At 35.6% G+C, this 21,204-nt stretch overlaps 1 protein-coding gene across 1 annotated transcript in view; it reads right to left on the minus strand.

The window, feature by feature from the left end:
* Positions 1-15,886: 15,886 nt before the first annotated feature.
* The window catches only part of LOC130048656 (uncharacterized), a 37,939-nt gene continuing 32,621 nt past the window's right edge, over positions 15,887-21,204 (minus strand). Inside the window, exon 9 of the mRNA XM_056145664.1 lies at positions 15,887-16,123. Within this exon, the coding sequence (XP_056001639.1) occupies positions 15,939-16,123 (185 nt within the window). The 3' untranslated portion in view covers positions 15,887-15,938. The remainder of the gene's footprint in view (positions 16,124-21,204) is intronic.

Consider the following 21,204-nt stretch of genomic DNA (forward strand, 5'->3'; position numbering starts at 1 on the left):
AGAAAACCTATTGATTTCCAGGTAAAAAAGTCAAAGGTTAGGGGTAAATTTACTAGGGACATAGGAAGACACTGTCCACTCAATATCTTGAGAACACTTTGCTTGATAAACATCAAAATAAGTACACTGGTACATCTGTGGGGGAAAATGACTCCTATTGATTTTGAGGTCACATGGTTAAAGGTCAAGGGCCAACTGAACATTTGAATATACTGTCCGCTCAATGTATTGAGAATCCTTTGCCTGACAAACATTAAACTTGATACAATGGTATACCTTCAGGGGAAGATGACACCTCTTTATTTTGAGGTCACATGGTTAAAGGTCAAGGGTCAAACTTGACATAGGAATATACTGTCTGCTGAATATCTTGAGAACCCTTTGCTTGACAGACACCAAACTGGGTAAATTGGTACATCTAAAGGAGTAGATGACTCCTATTGATTGTGAAGTTACCTGGTCAAAGGTCAAGGGTTAAACTGGACATAGTAATATATTATCTCCTATACCTTGAGAACCATTTGCTTGATTGACCCTAAACTTGGTACACTGGTACAACTTAAGGAATAGATTACCCCTATTGAATTTTAGGTCACGTGATCAATCCACTGGACATAGGAAGATGTTGTCTGCTCAATATTTTGAAATGGTCTGGCACTATATATCATTTAAAGGATGCATGTGCATAACCCTTTTTAATTTTGCACCATGGGAGGCATACATGTTTTACAAACATTTCTTGTTAGTTCATAACGTCGGTCATGGTTATGTTATATCTAATATGGCTAAAGTGGAAGCTACCGCAAAGCTCATGGTTCGTACAAACGAAAAAGAGTTGATAAGAGTTTTGGGTATGACTGTTTTTTACTGTAATTTTGTCCAACATCTTTCGCAATAGTTTGTCCACTTACAAACCTTGCAAAAGAGGATTAAAAAACAGACAAAGGACTGTGGTGATTCATTTGTAAATTTAAATACATGTATGTCCTTATGAGTTGTCCGTTTCTGTCAGCTCCAGATTTTTCTACACAATTTAGGCTTACTGTTGATGCTAGTGATGTAGGAGTCTGTGTTTCCTGGATTCAAGAACATAGTGACAATGTAGATAGAATTGTGTCTTATTTTTCAAAAGAAACTTACGAAGTGCCAACAAAATGATCCTACCAGTGAAAAAGTGTCTTGCTTTGTTGTTAGCTTTAAACGATTTTGATGTTTATTTGAATGTTACTCTGCATCCCCTTCTTGTCTTTACGGATCACAAGCTCAAGATTTTGTTTTAAATGTCAAACAAGAATCCAAGACTCACAAGATGAAGTTTGTTGTTACACAAGTATAGCATATCAAAGGCAAAGATAATGTTATTGCAGATGCCCTGCTAAGAGTATCATGAATATATTTGCTTTGATTTGATATGCTTATTCATATGTATTGAGGTTTTGGGTTGTGGAGAATTAAGTTTTCATAACGTCATTCAAACCTTCAAGGGATGGGTGTGTAATACAAGGTACTTAATTGATACTTGTGACCTAGACTAGATTTTAGACGCTCAGTGTTTTTTTTATATTGAGAACAATGTTTGTCGAAATGAATAGAAATATGACCCAAAACTTGTTTTTTCATAACAGTGTAGTTTCTAGTCATGAAGGTCCAGAATCTTCATTTTAGGGTAAATAAAGAGTTAATTCTGTGGTATTAAATACTCGTTAAGCATCATAAGCATTATACAGACACATCATAGATTGAGAATGATGTTCTTGAAGTGAAAATGTTCATTGTTTTCCTCAAACTGCATGCACTATTTGTATAAAGCTATACATAAATCGGTCGTTGGTTTTATCATTATGCCAGGAATCTGTGATGATTTTTAAAAAAAATTTTTATTGCAGAAAAAATTCGAAAAAATGGTGGCTTACAAGAAATCGAAATTATTTTAAATGACTTGTCCACGAATGACACAAATGCTTTAGTTAAAAATGTGAAAGGTGAGTCGTTGTGATGAATTCAAAATTTATATGTATGGATTAAAATTTACTTTCTATATTCCTTTGGGATTTCTGGAGTCGAATTTCTTATAAAAATAAAATCGTGTACATACAATGTTGTACATTTTCACGTTCAGCATTTGAATACGACATTAAGGATCCATCAGTCAGGATATTCATCAATGTGGGCAATGTATACAGACGATGTATGTCAGAGTCTTCCATCGATTTTGGTAGCTGTGTGTTTGTAATACAGTGGCTTTCACAGTAAGTTCATTTTTCAGTTCCATTCGATACGCGACAATTCTACGGTTGTGTAAACCCGAATTATCTAAAGGTAGTAAAAAAGCACTTCACCTACCTGATATTATGTCGCCAAAATCCATATCGTTATGTGAATGTTTATGATGTTAGACGAAGTTAAGAATATTCAAATATATCGGAGAATGGCCTCTATTTTCATTGTCAAATGATCGTATCAATCATATGACCCGATATTTATACATTTCAATTGCCTGCAATAAATTGCTCCGGGAAAAGTGAAAAATGGCATATCATTGATATATACTAATGTATATCTCCCTCACATCTATAGAAAATAAGATCATCTGAGAGTTGAATATCATTTATTTTCCATGTACCGTAAGAATATTGCAGAATATGTAGATGAAAAGAAATGGCATAGAGAGAATACACAAATAGAAATAGCCCCTCCATTTTTAAAACAAAGATAAATACAAAACACATCGTATGGTACACGAAAGTGTGAAACAATGTTATATAACATAACCAGAAAAACATGTACGAAAGAGCACATCACGTAAATATACCTATGTCAAATTACATAGGTTTAGCTACCTACAGTTCTATGGCAAAATGTCACTGGATATCCAAAAAGACAAAAAATGCAATATTGTACATCATCAAACTTGTGTGACTAGCATATTATACTCCAAGACTAGAAATATATGGGGACGTTACCCCCCCTCCTCCTCCTTAACAAGGTAGACAACATATACAACAAATTCTATGGTGATTAAAACGATTTAGTTCGTCAATACAACCTATCATTGGGTCAATTGCCGTCTGACGTGTTTCATACCGTTTGTGAGGCCGTTCTTGGCACACTAATTTTGACTACAGATAACCCCATTTACCTGACCTTTGGTGTGTCCAGGGGTCCGTGTTTGCCCAACTCTCTATTTTATATTGCTTATACGAGTTATGAGATTGATCACTGTTCGTTATCTTCAACTTTCATACTGAAAATTCCACGGTGGGTGTAACCGGTTAACAGGGGATGCTTACTCCTCCTAGGAACCTGATCCCACCTCTGGTGTATCCAGGGGTCCGTGTTTGCCCAACTATCTATACTACTCAAAATTTGATAAGGAGCATAGCTATTTTTCTGTTTAAGAAATTAATACCTGCATAACTGGCAATATTGTGCCCAAGTGAAATCAAAAACGTCTTGAACAAACTTGTACGTGCATTTCATGCCATGGAAAATGCGTTTCTCATCACAGTTTATGCTTTTGCTACCATTGCACGATTTTCATTCAGGCATCGGTGTCTGATTCTTTCTAAAATTTCAAACTCACTTGAGTGTTTACACTACGTTTATCAACACAATGCCTCCTCAACGTGTAAGACATCGCCTGACGACAGAACAACTGGGCAGATGTATTGGAATGCTTGACGCTGGCTATTCACAACGTGACGTTGCAAATGCACTAAACGTCAGCCAGAGCGTTGTAAACAGGGCCTGGAACCGACAACAAACTTTTGGTACAGCAGCTCACCGACATGGGGGTGGTCGTCAGTGGTCGACAACCCAAAGCCAATACCATTTTGTGGCTCTTCAGTTACGACGCCATCCCTTCTGGACAGCAACCAGCCTACGTAACGACGTCCTGAACGCCTCGGGGGGGGGGGGGGGTGAATGTGTCCACTCAGACGATACGGAATCGGTTTCACAATGCAGGTCTCAACTCCAGGAAAGCATGTGTTTGAGTCCCTCTGACTGTTCGACACCGGTGGGAGCGATTGGACTGGACTGATCATGTCACTTGGACACAGAACGATTGGGTTCAAGTTCTGTTCACCGATGACTCCAGGTATTGTTTGGACTTTACAGACAGGAGGCACCGAGTGTAGCGACGACAACGTGAACGTTTCCATGATGCCAACATCAGTGAACATGACCGTTATGGTGGTGGTTCCATCATGGTCTGGGGTGGAATCAGCAGGGATGGAAGAACAGATCTTCATGTCCTGGAGAGAGGAACAATGACGGGGGTGCGGTACCGGGATGAGATCCTCGATGTTTACGTCAGACCCTACGCTGGTGCTGTTGGCCCTGAATTCATCCTGATGGATGATAACGCCCGTCCTCATCGCGCCAGGGTGGTGGAGCAGTACCTTTAGCAGGAGAGAATTGTCCGTATGGACTGGCCAGCGCGCTCGCCGGACTTGAACCCGATTGAGCATGTATGGAACATGCTACAGGTTGCACTTTCACGCCATAGAGCACAACCCACGACTTTGGCAGAGCTCGGAAACGCCTTCGTGGAAGAGTGGAACAACCTTCCCACTGGAAACATCCGGGTGCTTATTGACAACATGGCTCGACGTTGTCAAGCCGTCATTGATGCAAGGGGAGGCCATACCCGGTATTGACACTTCATCGACTAAGTGTAATGAAGGACTATCCCCCAAAACTGTGTAATTCGTTCTCTGGTTTGCTATTAACTTTTTGTAATGAAATGCTTTTTGGTGTTGTTATCAGATTTCAAGCATTCCGCATTGATAAAAGTTCATGCCGTTCATGAATTTTCATTCATAACCTGAGTAAACACCTTTCTGAGTCAAACTTATGTCTTTTGTTATGTTAGTGGTAAATTACACACATATAACCTAGTGATCCTTATCAAATTTTGAGTAGTATATTTTGTATTGCTTATAGGAGTTACGAGATCGATCACTGTTCGTTATCTTCACTTTGCATGGTAACAAATTGCACTTGTCTACAAAGAAATGTTTCATGGCTTGTGAACACCTCCTCAACTATTAAAATAATTAGAAAAGTAAAGAGTACTCAAATTTACTTTTAAATGCCATGTAATATATTACAAATTTCCAACATTGTTATTATTTGACCAAAAATATCGAACATTATTTATTCAAGATGCTTATGCATATTAGGAACAATTTGAAGGTCACTAATATATAAGGGGATAATGAATAGGCATTTATCAGATTTACACAGTAGTATAACGACAAATATAGTTTCCCCGTGACTGTACATCGTGACTTACTTTCTTCTTGTTACGTCATGTAGTTGGAAAAAAGAAAATGTTCTATTCTTTACATGATTATGGTTGTTCGTTATGTTCAACTTTTCGCTTCTATGATGGGGTTACTTGAGAATCCATAACATTATTCCAATAAATTACCGATTCTAAATGGCATATATTACTTATATAATACAAAGAAATCGACTAAGACATATTTCAAATTGCTCGAATAAAAATATCCCCAAAACAGTCACCAGAAACCTAAACTCAATTTATGATGCATTGTCGGATACAGACAGTTTATTACGCTTTGTTCATCTTTCCATATCCGTATATTTATATCAACGTGACAACTTTTTGGTCGCTCAGAGAAGACCAAAAGCGATTTTGTCTAATCATTAAGTCCCTCTCTATGTGCTTTTGTTGCACAATTCTCCATCGTCAACTTCCCATATTACTGTAGCAACACTGCATCATCACCTGCATATGGTGTCTCTCAACTGATTCCATGTGCAAGAGCTCGTTCAGCGTTTGATTAGTTTTTAAATCGAGGTAGGTTACTGACAAACTAGTTGATGGTGCTGGAGTTTCAACAGTCTTGTTTAAAGTAAGTATTTCGCTAATTATATGGTCATTATAACGATCTAGTTTGCTAATACAAGGTATCATTGGGTCAAATGCTGTCTTAGTTGTTTCATACCGATTGTTAGACCATTCTTGACACACTGATGTTGACTACGGAGGACTCCGTTTACCTAGTCAAGATATAGGGCTCACGTCGGTTGTGACCAATCGACAGGGGATGCTTACTCCTCTTAGGCACCTTATCCTAGTATATCGAGGGATCCGTGTTTACCCAAGTCTATATTTTGTTATAATATTGGTCACTGTTCGTTATCTTCACCTTTAACATCAACGTTAATATATGTTACATTTAAAACCGAAAGTTCCGTTCCTATAACAATTAATTTGATTGGACAGTGAATCTTAATCATTATATGGGAGAACGCCCAGTGAATTTGATATAAATGGACACCCATGGTAATTGGGAGAGGAAAGAAGCGTAATAAACAGCGCGTATCCAACAAAATTCATGATGTTATCGGGAGCACGATTCTTTCTTTTTTTTTTTTTTTTTTTTTTTTTTTTTAGATAATTCGCAGTATTAAATCCAAGATTTATGTTGGCGTGTTTCATTTGATTATAAGATTATTTTCAGTATATTCCTATGTGGTATATTTTACAACATCTTCCCCAAATATAGTTTAGGCATTTTTAACCATTACATTTTAGCTGCACATGGAAGTTTTAATTAGTTTTCGTTTTCATTTTCAAGACCAGTGCCTTTACAGAATGACTTGCTGAGCGTCAGTGGGTACTTTGAGGAGAAGGAGTATGTACAACGTAAAGCGGCTGAAGACTGGAGGGATTTTCTGACCTGTAGAGCAGCGGAAATGAAGAAAGGTGACATCATCACAGTATATCTTATCAATAAAAATAAAATCATAAGATAATTTTGCACAATCATCTTGGATTAAAAATCTCAATCTTTTATCTGAAAGGCATTCAAACTCATCAGAAACTCAAAGTAGAAGACCCACCTTATGCAAAATGCAGATAACAAACAGTTATCAATGTCATAAATCATATAAAATATTTTATTGAAAGCAAACATTAACAGAAACTGACAACAGCTCAACTGTATGATCAACTGGATGATTTCAGCTTCCCCAATGTCAACTTCCCATATTTATGTAGCAATATTCCATTATCACCTACATATGGTGTTTTTAACTATCTAGTTTGTCAATACAACCTCGCATTGGGTCAAATGCTATCTGACGTGTTTCATACCGATTGTTAGGCCGTTCTTGGCACACTGATGTTGACTACAGATAACTCCGTTTGCCTGATCAGGATATAGCGCTCACGGCGGGTGTGACCGGTCAACAGGGGATGCTTACTCCTCCTAGGCACCTGATCCCATGTCTGGTGTATCCAGAGGTCCGTGTTTGCAAAACTCTTTATTTTGTATTGCTTATAGGAGTTATGAGATTGATCACTGTTAGTTATCTTCACCTTTGATAAAGAACATAAAATTAAGAGAATATTGTTCTCTATACTGTTAATCAACGTATCAACTTAGTAAAAATCTCATTCAAATACTACCTTGAATTATATTCGTAAAAATACAGCCTTTCTAGTCATGACTTCTGATTCCAGTGACATGCTTTTTAAAATTTACAGGTGCCGTTTGTCTTGCTGTTATACCCCATGATCAAGGAATGCTTGATATCTTATCGGAGGAGTTTCGTCAACTATATCTCACCAATACTATAACAAAGGTCATTCAAACGAACTTGATTGTGAAAGGCTTATATTCTTTTATGATATAGAATTATGAAAACTTTTAAAGATAGGTATGATTTTGTTTTTAGAAAGTTTCAAAAGTATCGTAACTTAAAGTGCATGTATATACTTTCATCGAACGGAAAAACTATCATGAATAGAATGTTACTCGTTAAGATCTAATAAACGTCTTGGTATCATAAAACCAATGTTTCGCCAAAGGATTTATAAGAGACTTTATATCTTGACGTTTTATCTTGCAATGTATAAAAGAACTGACCGTCTTAGAAACACCACCATAGAAAGGTGCAAAGAACGATGCCATAATTATTAGAACATTCCTATTCTCAAGATAATGTTGGAAAATAAAGAAACCCAACTAATTTCTCTGACTGAGATTTGATTTTCCAACAAAATCTCCCCATAATGGGATTTATTCTAAAATTAAAATCCGAGGCACTAATATGTATTACAATGATTTAGGATGAACTAGCCCAGACAACACTACCGGAGTATGCCCATAGGACAGAAGTCGACATCAAGGAACCCTTTGAGATTTATGGAGAGACGTTAGGGCTACAAATTCTAGAAATTTCTCTAAAATCAGTGAAATTGTATGAAAACAGTAAGTAGGATTTATCAGTCATATTCAATTGCATATTGTTTCGAGGACCACAACAATAAGATACTCAAGACATAGTATTTATGACTTCCAATCGTTACTCGAGGAGGTGCTGAAGAACAGTTAAGCATTTGCAGTTATTATGAATGGTTGATATCTAATTTTAATAAATTGCAATCTGTTTGTATCTTATGCATGGTATTACTGCCCACTTTTTACTTACAAGAATAGCCATGTTGGTAGAGTTCCAAGAGATTTGGTGCCCTACCGAATCGAATGGTGAAAGAAAACTTCGACAACAACTTAGTGTACATTTCACACGAGTAATAAAACTTTTGTGGTTGCAGTTTAACTTACCGTAGCCATTCTGTATCCTTTAATCAAAATCATCATTATACATTTTATTCTGTACTGGCTATGGTTGATAATTAGTACCCTCAAGGAAAGTTACCTGTATTTAACAAAAAGGCAATGGTTCACGGTGAGTAGTTTTCAAGCATAATTAAGATTTTTTCTACACATTCAAAATATCATCATTCATTTTTTCAAGACTATGCGCGAGTTTTGTGGAAAACGGAGTTAGTCAAAACTTACTAATAGTAGGCTTTTAGATAATAGCGAGAATTTGTTGCCGGGCATAATAGAAAAGACAATGCGTTTTCTATATATCATTTCTGAACAATATTTTGAATAGCAGAAAATGTCTGCATGACCTGGACGACAAATAGAAACATGCTGATATAGTGATATAAAACTGCCCCTATATCTTCAATTTATTTCAAATCACTAGTTAAGATTTCTGGATGTGTCGTATTGTGAACGAAGCCCGAAAACAAGAATGCGAGTACTCATTTTATGTTATTTCAATGAAATTGAGGGGCTTAACAGAGATTTCAAGAGAGAGTATTCTAAATTTAATTCCAGAACGGAATTATATCGTTCTATCAGCATCATTATCTGATATCCTGGTTTTCTTCGTCGCTCACCCAAACATGTATTAATCTTTGTGTTTTTTTTTAAAATATTCAACCTTAAGTAAATAATCACAAATACCGTGTTCAGAACCCTCTTCTCAATTACTACCAATCATTGAAAATTGTTGGTTTAATATCATAAATACCCAATAAAGCTTGGACTTGAGGTGTACCAAGTGATTTGATATAGGCAAAACTCTGTTGGCGTAAAACATGTACTAAACTTACATAATCACTGGTCTTATTTGTTATACTCTATTCTACTATTGTATTTTCAACAAACGCACAATATAATTGAATAGAATAACAATAAGTATGACCTGGTGATACGGGTTGATATAATGATAATATTTTCCGTTGCATGCAAATTTTAGTAAATGAAGTTCACATCATTTTCGCTAGCCAAAGATTTACAAATGGTTTTTCTTTTCTTCTATATATTTTCTCTGATCATGGAAATACACCCATCAGACAGAACAGAGTACATAAAATAGAAATACAGCCATCAGTTAGAACATGGTGCAGCTTACTTCTCTGAGGCACATGATCCCATCTCTAGTGTGTCCAGGGGTTCATGTTTGACTACTCTCAATTTTGTATTTATAGGATTTATGAAATTCGTCTTCACTTTGCATTGGATAGAAATACAACCGCCAGAACAGAATATAGTACATGAAGAGAAATATAACCGTCCTATTGGCCATACTTCTAAAAACTGTAAACTATTCTCCTACTAGAATTCGTACAAAACCTTTCTGCAGAACATAGAATACAGGGTGGATGTATAGTCTTTATACAATACATAGAGATCTAAGAGCAGGATGAATTCACAGGAGTAGGGCAGTTTATAGAGAAATGAAGTGGATCAATAAGCCTCGGTTAGCGAAGATTCAGACTGATATAACAAAACTGGTCTAATATAACGAATACTTTTACTAAAGTAATGGAAAACAATTCATAACTATGTTATGTGTTATTTTCCGTCCCTGAGGAACATCACCGGCTTTAGGCGATGGATAACAAATTATCATTTATTTCTGATGCTAATTGACATAGCAGTGATGATTCCTGTGCCAACACCTGTCTCGAAACGGAAGTTCAGTTTGTAAGGTCTCTTTCAAAAACTCCAAAACTCTCTATTTTAATGCCTTGAGCATGACGAAGGAACGATCGAGGGCTATCAGTTTTAATGACTAAAGCCTTTAGCGGCATAATATAGAACCTGGGTTTTCCACATGCAAAGCGAGCGCCCCACCGACCGAGTTTACAAAGCAATGTATGCTAATTTATCTAGGATTAGTCCATACAGCTTCAGCCGTAAGACATAACAAATGCAAGGGATAATGAATTCAAAATGAAAATGGCACGATAATGTAAAAATCACTTATTTGTGTGCGACATATTTTTTTGAGATTGAGAGAAATGAATATATTCCTGACAGGAGTGGATCTCGAAAATGTTTATAGGGGAGAAGTTGCGACCCAGGTTTGTACCTTTTCCGTTCAGAGAGAGGGATGGAAGAACCCAAAAATGACAAATGTGCCATTTCTGCTATAAAAATTCAACCAAACTGGTGCGGAGGGATTGCAAACCCCGCGTGCCTCTAATACGCCACTGTATGGGAACGTGTACCTGCCACAAAACAACTAAAAATAATCCATTGAATATATATATGAATTTTTAGTGTGAGATAGATATGAATTTGATTTGATTTCAAATGAATCTAAGTAGCTGATTTCCATTTCAGAAGATATCGTTGCCTGTTTAAGAAATGGTATCTACCATGGAATTATGACTGGATTATGCAAGACTAGGAGTGTTGAAAAAGCCAATCAAATTTGCGAACTTTATTTCCAGAATTTGAGACAAAGATTCGAAAACTGGAAATGGGTTGATATGGTTGTTTATTATGTGTTATTTAGAAGACAGTCATCCTAACTGGATGCGATACACAAAAAGCAATAACATACAATAACGCTAAACTGAAATTCGGATACCAACCTTTTATAGTATCGTCCTTATTACTGTATGGACCTGTCATAGGTGTACAACTGTTTGGGTAATGATGTATGTAAAGGGTAGGTGGGTTTTGATTGGAAATAATTTTCTTTGAATTATTAATGTTGTGGAAACTTTGGGGAAAATATCATAAAAATGTTGCACTCTGTTTTTACATACAATGCAGTATATACACTATACCACTGGAATCTGTATTATTTCATTAAACGTACTTACAACTTTGTTAGCGATTCGATAGCTGTATATGCGTTATAATCACTTTAAACATTCTGGTGCCATGTAAATTGCACTGTCAGTCATTTTAAAACGCCAATGCATGTAAAATTCCTTGCTTCATATTTAATCAAACTTTTTATTTACGGTGTAAAAAGTGTTTGCGTGCTTATTATCAATCATGTTTATTACCATTAAGATTAATATTTCTTATTTTGATACTTAATGCTCCCAATTACTTTACAATAAATTTTATTTTAGTAATTCCCAGTATCGTCTCCCGAATATTGCCGCCGAATTCATTTCTTCGAAATATTCAAGCTAAAGACACAAATTATTTCCTAACTTATTGTATGGACATCTATTGTAATCCATATTTAATGTTTATTGAGTATTCTTCTGCTTGTCTATAATCGATATTGTACAATAATTTTGTGATTGGCGGTACGTCACTGTATAGCATTTTCATTTGTCTAGTTCTATCACGTGACCCTTTACCGACCCCAATTTGAGCCAGGATTCGGCGCAATTTCGGCAGATACTGTAAACGTATTATATTTGGCGTGTACGATATTTGGCGGAACTCGTTTTTTCAACAAGTTAACGTAGATTTGATTTAGCGCATTCCTGAATTACTTTAAACATCTAGATTTACGGATGGCATTTAGCGATGTACTTGATTTAGCGGAGGCTGCGTTTCGCCAAAGGCGCTAAATAGAATACACAGCCAAATGTAATACATTTACAGTAATTTGTCGAGTTACCAGGCGCCAAAGTTTGAAAAGCAGAATTGCACATTGCCCGTAATTCAACCTTATCCACACTGTCAGAATTTTAGGTGAAAAACATTTCGAAGTTATCTTCCAACACACTGGGCACCTGATTAATCTTTACTTGTCAATACAATCCCAAGTTCTCCACCTAGCCATTACGTATCCCACCCCATTTTATTATATAATTCCTGTATGGTAGATACCAACAGCTGAATGAAAGGTGACTGAATATAATTATGCCTGTGAATAAAGGTTGAATTGACATGCTATAATTAAAAAAAAAATGTTAAGACCGATATTGATCTTGTGTTTTCTCTATACCAGTCACATAAAATGTATACACAGTAAATAAGTATTGTAACCTCACCATGTTTTAGCTCGACCATTCCCGGGGAACTTACAATATGTATGTATCAATTCATATTGATTCCTCAGATACAACACTTCGTCGTTTATTAAAACATCGATAGCATACAATTAAAGACTTAAGTTTAGGTTGGCATCATTCTCTGTTGACCGGTAACATCCGCCGTCAGCCCTGTACCTTGAACGGATAAACAGAGTAATCCGTAGTCAAAATCAGAATGTAAAGTACAGCCCAACAATATGTAAAGAACAACACAACAATTAATCTGTAGGAACGTCTGATAGCATTTGAGGAAATGACACATTATAATTCAAAACATTGTAAAGGCTTGTTACCACTATTCTATCGAGAACAGTTCAGTCATATGGAGACGTCACCATTGTCGGTGAAGGGCTGCAAAATTTAGGTCTGTGCTCGGCGCTTATGGCCCTTGAGCATGGAGGGATCTTTATCGTGCCACACCTGCTGTGACACGGGACCTCGGTGTTTGCGGTCTCATCCGAAAGACCGCCCCATTTAGTCGCCTTCTACGACAAACAAGGGGTACTGATGACCTATTATAACCCGGATTCCAACGGGATTGAACCTTCCGGTTACTTATGAAAGGTGAAGATAACGAACAGTGATCAATCTCATATCTCAATCTCAATATTCAAGGGGTTGGCCCCTAATATTTGGAATGTTATCAAATAAACAACAAATAAGTTTTGATGTTATTGATTTGGGAAAAAGTTTTGCTATTTCAAGTTTACTAAAAGTTTTTTAGAATTTTGTAGAATCCACATTTGATTAACATCGCTTCTGGCAGTCGCACAGTAAGTTTCAAATTTCTCCATCACAGCTGTTAATATTTTCGTGAGGAGCAAAGATACGGTCTTGGTAGAACACTTACTGGATCCAGCAATGTATCTTTGTTTGCAAAGGTTTTTATATCATTTAGAAATCCAGTATAGGTACAGTAACTCGTATTCATTCGATCCATTGACTGGGATATTAATTGTGTCTAAATCTGAAGCATGTTTTTGATTGACTGATTGAATATTGTTTAAAGTTTATTGCTCGCGAATATTTCACTCATATGGAGACGTCACCACTGTCGGTGAAGGGCTGCAAAATTTAGGCCTATGCTCGGAACTTATGGCCATTGAGCAGGGAGGGATCATTATCGTGCCACACCTGCTGTGACACGGGACCTTGGTTTTTGTTGTCTCATCCGAAGGACCGCCCCATTTTGAAGAAGTTCATCTTTTGAAAGGGCAGTTGGAGTATAAGTACAATTACCAAAATGGAATTAATGCTAAGTTCGTTTAAAATACAGTTGTAATAAAGAGTCTTACAAACAAAGACAATGCTGTTACTAGCATTGTCAGCTGGAACCAAAACATATTCCTAATGTAACCTATCTAATTCTTTTATCACTTCTGGTTTACTAAACACAGAAGGATAGATGGTACGTATTTTTGTTTTAATATGTCTAATGTGCGATTTTGATATTCCTCTTATGCTTTTCACCCATTCTGACAATGTATCAAGTTCTTCTTTTTCAGATTTAGCCCATCGTCTGGCATAATCTTTGACATAATTCATAATAGAGATGAAGTTCTGTCACCAATTAAAAGACCGAGGTTCTCTCTATTTAGGACGTTTGAGAATAAGTGATTTGAAGTCCTCATTTTCAACTATATCAACATCACCAGTAATGACACGTCCAGCTGGACTATAGTTGAAAGAAGATGAAGAACAAGAACACGTTGGTGAATTACGTATAAGATGGTCTATATCTAGGCACTGTAAAGTTTGTTTATAATCTAAAAGTTTGGATGCAATAGTAGAAGTATAGCTGTAGGAAATACAGGGTGTAGACTTGAACTTGAAATAAGTTGGAATACATGACTGAACAATTTTATGACGATTGATTGATTGATGTTTTCCGCCACACTCAACAATGTTTCAGTTATTTGGTGGCGCCCAGTTTTTATTGGTGGAAGAGATAACCCAGATATAATGTAGCTGGGAAGAGACCACCGACATTCCGAAAGTAAACTGGGAAACTTCCTCACTTACCGGCGCGAACGGGATTCGAACCATGACTTCGTTTCCGTCTTTGAGTTTTGGGAAAGAGTCCCATCACATTCACGCTATTTCTTTGTGGGGTAGTCAAATTTCCCACATCATATACATTATCATTGCATCCATATGGAAATGCAGTGCCTAGAGTCCTGATCCAGTGATCTTCTCATTGTCTACGAAAAGGGGTGCTTAATGTTGGATTGTTTGTGTGATAGACCAGTAATTATTTTCCCAAATCCTTACCCTCATGGACAAGATGGAGTGATCCGGTGTATTAAAATGCTTGTAAAGAAGTTGATTACCACCATTATATATTTGAAATCTATGCCCCGATATTCTTTTTTTAGGTGAACTTTTGGTTTCTCCCACATTAATTAAGCCACACAGGTTACACTCAATGGCGTAGACAACGTAGAAACCAAGTGAACAAAATTTGCAAGAAAAGATAATAACAAAAGAAAAAGTACTTACTAATCAATCATCAAATTGTTGTCGTCGTGAGTTACAGATCGTTACAGCAAACGCGTTTGCTTCAATAACATTTAGAAACTACGTTTTGTCCCTTGCGGCCCCTTATTTGAGGGGCTTGACCATAACATTTGGTATTGTTAAATGAAGCTTGTTATCACCTACAACTTTTTGATATTCGTATCTTAGCAAATTATCATTGGATAAATTCACAAAAATGTATCAAAAACTGCACGAAAATTCTTGGTGTATTTTTTTTTCATTGAAAGAAATCGGAATACACAATGACACATCTATCATGTCTCCTCTTCAATCAATGAAAATTTAATGTTGGTATCTTTACTAGTTTCAGAGAGCACTCAAGGAAACAGAAACCCTCTGATAGTCGGAAAACCGTCGATATCTTACGTTTTAAGTGACGCAATCAAAATCTCTAAAACAAAATATGATCGAGTGCAAGTGAGGATCTACCATTCCTGAAAATCCCAAATCGGTCAACGCATGTCATAGAAACCAAGTTCACAAAATTTGCAAGAGAAGATGATAACGAAAGAAAAAGTACTTTCGTTGAAAACGGAAAACCTAAATTAAGAGATAGATATACAGATTATATGTATCGCAATTTCACTTGTATAGCAAGTTGACTATTGTTTGTTATATTCAACGTTCTTCGTGATACGTTCATTTACATATGTGATTCCTGGATCTCTAGAGACGATACAAAAGCCTAAAAAAATAACAAAATTTAGTCAATAGTAATAATCATTGATTAAAACGTTATCTTACAAAATGCTTTCTCATTCTGTCACAGTTTCTGAAAAAGTACATCAGCAATAAAAACATCAAGCCATTTCCAGTCTGAAAAGCGATGCTCTAAGTTTTGGAAATATGTATCACAGATTTCCTGAACTTCCTGGGTCCTTCTTGTCTTACTCAGTCCAGTTTCGAAACTGTAATACATCCATGATTTAAGTGAGCTTACGATGCCCTCTGAAATAAAAGGTGAAGATAATGAACAGTGATCAATCTCATAAATCAAAATATAAATAATATAAGGAATACAAAATACGGAGTTGAGCAAATAAATAATGAATACTGAACAAACATCTGTCTTAATCACAAACATGCACAATGGGATCAAGTGCCTTTAATTATATTTCGTATGTTATGTTGATCTTGTTTACTTGTGTATTTCTAAGGAGCATCTAGTTAATCAACTGACACGACGTTAAAGTAGACACTGTTCACAGTTTGGTGTGGGAACGTATTACAAATATATTCTGATGAAAAAGAAACGCATAGTAATTTTTTCGCCAAATCTTTTCAAATAATTTGTCATATTTTCTTTCTTTTAGAATATATCACCTGAATACTCCTTGTTTCATCTAACGCTATTATCAACTGAATATATTTTCTATAGAATATGAGAACCAAAACAAAAACGTATTTTCATAAAATTTTAGATATAGGTATTTGTAAGTCTTAATTCTTGCAAGTTCCAAATGTACACGATTCAGGCACCAGTAGTGTTTCAAATGCACCGGTTCTTGTTATTTCCTTGTGTTGTCTTTTTTTTAAAGAAATACAATAGAGGGGTCATTGGGCTCTCAAATTGTCCGCTGCCCCATCTACTTTTTATGTCAAATTCTTTCTGTAGTGTAAAGGTAAAACATTAAATTGTTTAAAAAATCTGTAAGGTTTAGAAGTCACAATTTCCCGGATATGATAGGCTATGAAGTCAAAATTTGGACTACTATACGTGCATTTTCCTCACTTTTAACCCAAGTAGATGAAAAATTATCAAAAAACAGTCAAATACAATCTATTTTCTTCAATTCATATAAAAGAAACATATTTCCACTGTTTAAATAAAGACAATGCTTCAAAACCTGTGTATATTGACACTTCGTGTTTTAAGTGATGCGTTCTATTTTCAGAAACGGCTATACTCTGGGAAAGTCCGTTAAACACATATTTTTCATGAATTTCCTCTACCAAATACATACAAATTTGGATAGAAATAAGTCGGGTTTTCAATACTAAGATGTGGTATGGGGAATTGCCTCAATTCTTATTTTACAATTGCAGAAACTAAAACGTAGCTTGCAGGTCATTGACAAGACAAAGTGGAGGGACCAAACGAGTAAAATTGTTAAACTCTGCTTATCAAATACTGTCAAACCATGAAGAGCCTGCCGAGGGATTTTTGACAAACTAAATCCATGACAAAGCAATTATAAGTACATGTAATCAATTAGAAATACACAGTAGAGTTTATTATTGTATATTACATGCAAGGTGAAGATAACGAACAGTGATCAATCTCATAACTCCTATAAGCAATACAAAATAGATAGTTGGGCAAACACGGACCCCTGGACACACCAGAGGTGGGATCAGGTGCCTAGGAGGAGCAAGCATCCCCTGTTGACCGGTCACACCCGCCGTGAGCCCTATATCTTGATCAGGTAAACGGATTTATCCGCATTCAAAATCAATGTGCCAAGAACGGCCTAACAATCGGTATGAAACACGTCAGACAACATTTGACCGAATGCGAGGTTTTATTGACGAACTAGATCGTTATAACGACCATAGAATTTGCGAAATGCTTACTTCAATCGAGACTGTTGTAACCCTTGTACCATCAACTTGTTTGTCAGTAGCTTACAGTGATTTAAAAACTGACTATACGCAGAACAAGCCCTTGCATATTGAATCAGTTGAGATATATAAACACCATATGCAGGTGATAATGGAATATTGCTACATAAATATGGGAAGTTGACGATGGAGAAGCTGAACTCATCCCGTTTGTCATACACTTGAGTTGTCAGTTTGCCGTTAATGTCTACTTTCAATAAAATCTAAACTTTATCTTGAATGTGTCATATGTTTTCATTGAATTTGAATGCAATAACGGGTAATGATAACTTTAGTTACAGACAGATATCCTTCTGAATTTGTAAAGAAAACAGATATGATTAGCATATGGCAGTTTATGAAAACATATCTGTCATCTCATATTGCAATATATAATTTTAAAACATGTGTATTTTGATTTTCACTGAAAATGTGTTGAGACACAATTTTAAAATTCACATTGTCTGACAATCTAATTACTTAATGTGCAAATATCAATTAAGATTATTTTTTTCCCTAGGCATCAGCCTTATGACTAGTGTAGGTTGGAATGGGTTTCGAGTCAATACGTTCAACAGCAATTAGCAATAAAGGTACAATATTTTCTTAAGATAATTTTTTTCATTTTATCACCAGACAACATTTGTAAAGACAATTCTGAGTATATCAAATACATCTTTTTTCAATATTTGAATAATATTTATATAAATCTTTTGACAAGTACTTTATATACAGTGATGATGACCCTCACAACTTCACAAAAAATGTTTGACCAAGTTCCGGAGATTAAAGAACTACTGCAAAAATTTGAATCTGAATAGAATCATTTATGCACTTTTGAGCCCAGAGCAGTGGATGTCGTGCAACATACTTTAAACTAAACTGTGAATTTATAGGAAAACAAGTACATGCACTCATGTATTGTATGTACACACCTTTCAAAAGACAAACATATTGCAAAAAATGTGCTCATGAGAAAATACCAATTTTATAACTTTAATCAATGTGTTTGAATTTTTTCTTGTAAATCAAAATTTAATTGAAGCATTATACATCATTTATACTTTAATGTATATGCAATTTTTCAGAAAAGTGATTAGGATAAAACTGTATATATATATATATATATATATATATATATATATATATATATATATATATATATATTTCTATTCAATATTCTAGGGATTATTTGACTTATTGTAAAATTGAAAAAAAAGAAAGAAATTTTATGAGCAGATTTTTTTGGTCAGAAAATTTGTGTCTGACAGTGTTTGAGAAACACCACATTTAGGGTAAATTTGGCCAATTACAGAGTCAAATCATCCCACTGTTTTCCTTAGATGCATTTTGAACTTCTAATTAATGTTCATTTTATTAACTGTGTGTGTTTAACTTACATAACTACATGACAATAAAGATTTCTGGTGTCAATGAAATTCTTATTGACATTTATGTTATTTTGCTTAATTTTGACCTTTGTTGCCTTTGGAGGCTGCAAAATAGGATATTTCAATTTCGGTTTCTTCCAAAATTAACCTGATTACTTATGTTGATTTTTTGAAAAAAAAAAATCAATGAGAGGTTCTTAAGGGTCTAGCTATCAGTAGCCATCTTAAAGTTGATGTAAATGTCATGTTTACCAACTTTATTTTAAATCTGTAATTTTAGATAAAGGCCTTGCTGCAGAACTGTAGCTCTCTGAAAAAATATTTTGACATAACAGAGAGCTACAGAGCCACCCCTTGTAAAAACCTTCGATTTACGGCGCACAAAAAGCTGCGCACGGTTGAGGCCTTATATCGGTGTATTCTTGAGTTGCTGTCTCATACATTTAATATCAAAAAATTCTTAACATATTTCCCTACTATACTTGTGTCTAAACATGCCTTCAAATATTCATTAAAGCCCCATACGACCTGAAAACTTCCAGCTTCAAATGATTTCGTTTGTCAACGTAGCCATGTTAGGTAGCCGGTCAATTCGAATCCTGGTTAATTTCCATACTAGCACAATATCGTCTAGATGTGAACTAATATCCCCACAAACATTTTAGCTAAATATTTTAAATAATATATCACCCCAGTGCCTTTAAATAATAATTATTCAAGTAGCTAAACTCACGGCAATGCAGCTTTCATTAGCCTGGTCCGGTCTCCATCCCTGTCACTCGAGTGTTAAGGATTTTAGTAGCATTTTCATGAATCAAGAGCTTATTTTACCTTTAGAAAAACTTAATTTGTTTAATTTCTATAAATTATTCGTATTGATAATAATTGAAGAGTGAATACATAACATAAAAGAATTTTATGAATATATACCAACAACAACAGGATACGAATTGACCGGCTACCTAACATGGCTACGTCGACAAACGAAATCATTTGAAGCTGGAAGTTTTCAGGCCGTATGGGGCTTTAATGAATATTTGAAGGTATGTTTAGACACAAGTATAGTAGGGAAATATGTTAAGAATTTTTTGATATTAAATGTATGAGACAGCAACTCAAGAATACAACAATATAAGGCCTCAACCGTGTGCAGCTTTTTGTGCGCCTTAAATCGAAGGTTTTTATAAGGGGTGGCTCTGTAGCTCTCTGTTATGTCAAAATATTTTTTCAGAGAGCTACAGTTCTGCAGCTAACAAAAGCCATGTAGATATCTAATTCACATTGCCTTTACTTGTTATGTAAAGCTTGTGTACAAATCATGTGAAAGCCATGCAACTGTATCATTCCATGTATAATATCTGTAAAAAAAAAAAGATGTGTAAGAACTATGTCATGTTATGTACAAAGTGTATTAGAACTGCACAGACACCGTGTGAAACCCCGTTCTCACTTTGTGCAGTTGCAGCTCGGGTGATCATGATCTGACCCTTCACAGTTTAGTACCATTGTAAACTAAGTAATGACATTCTAGTAGGTGTCAGAATGGTGACAGTACGGGAATGTCGTATTGTTGCCGTTTAGATTTTTTCGAATCCTTTTGGCCCCGTGGAATCTCGCATGTGTTCAAATTACGACGAGTGACACCGTAGTATACGGAATGATTACGGAGTGTGTTAAAACGATTTATTGCCTGATTGTCGCGGTATCAAATATATTTGACGGTTTCTGACGGAGTGGATATGGAGTGAAAACACACTAAATTGGGTTCACGATTTTATCATGGATTTGCAATAACGTTCCTGTAGATCTGGGCCGACGTAGGGCACCGCGATGAACATATAAGAATAAAACTGCTACCTAGTTATAATCATAATTATTTTTCATCGATTCACATGAACAAATGACACTCAGTTTTCCTATTATCATCATTCTCCTAGCGTTAATAGCAGCTAAACTATAAAGTAACCATTCGAATAGAAAGCTAATTTCTGAGACAAAAGGAGAACAACGATAAGAGAAAAACTCATGCGTTAGAGA

The sequence above is a fragment of the Ostrea edulis genome, chromosome 7, assembly GCF_947568905.1.
Source record: "Ostrea edulis chromosome 7, xbOstEdul1.1, whole genome shotgun sequence".
In the NCBI taxonomy this organism is placed as follows: Eukaryota; Metazoa; Mollusca; class Bivalvia; order Ostreida; family Ostreidae; genus Ostrea; species Ostrea edulis.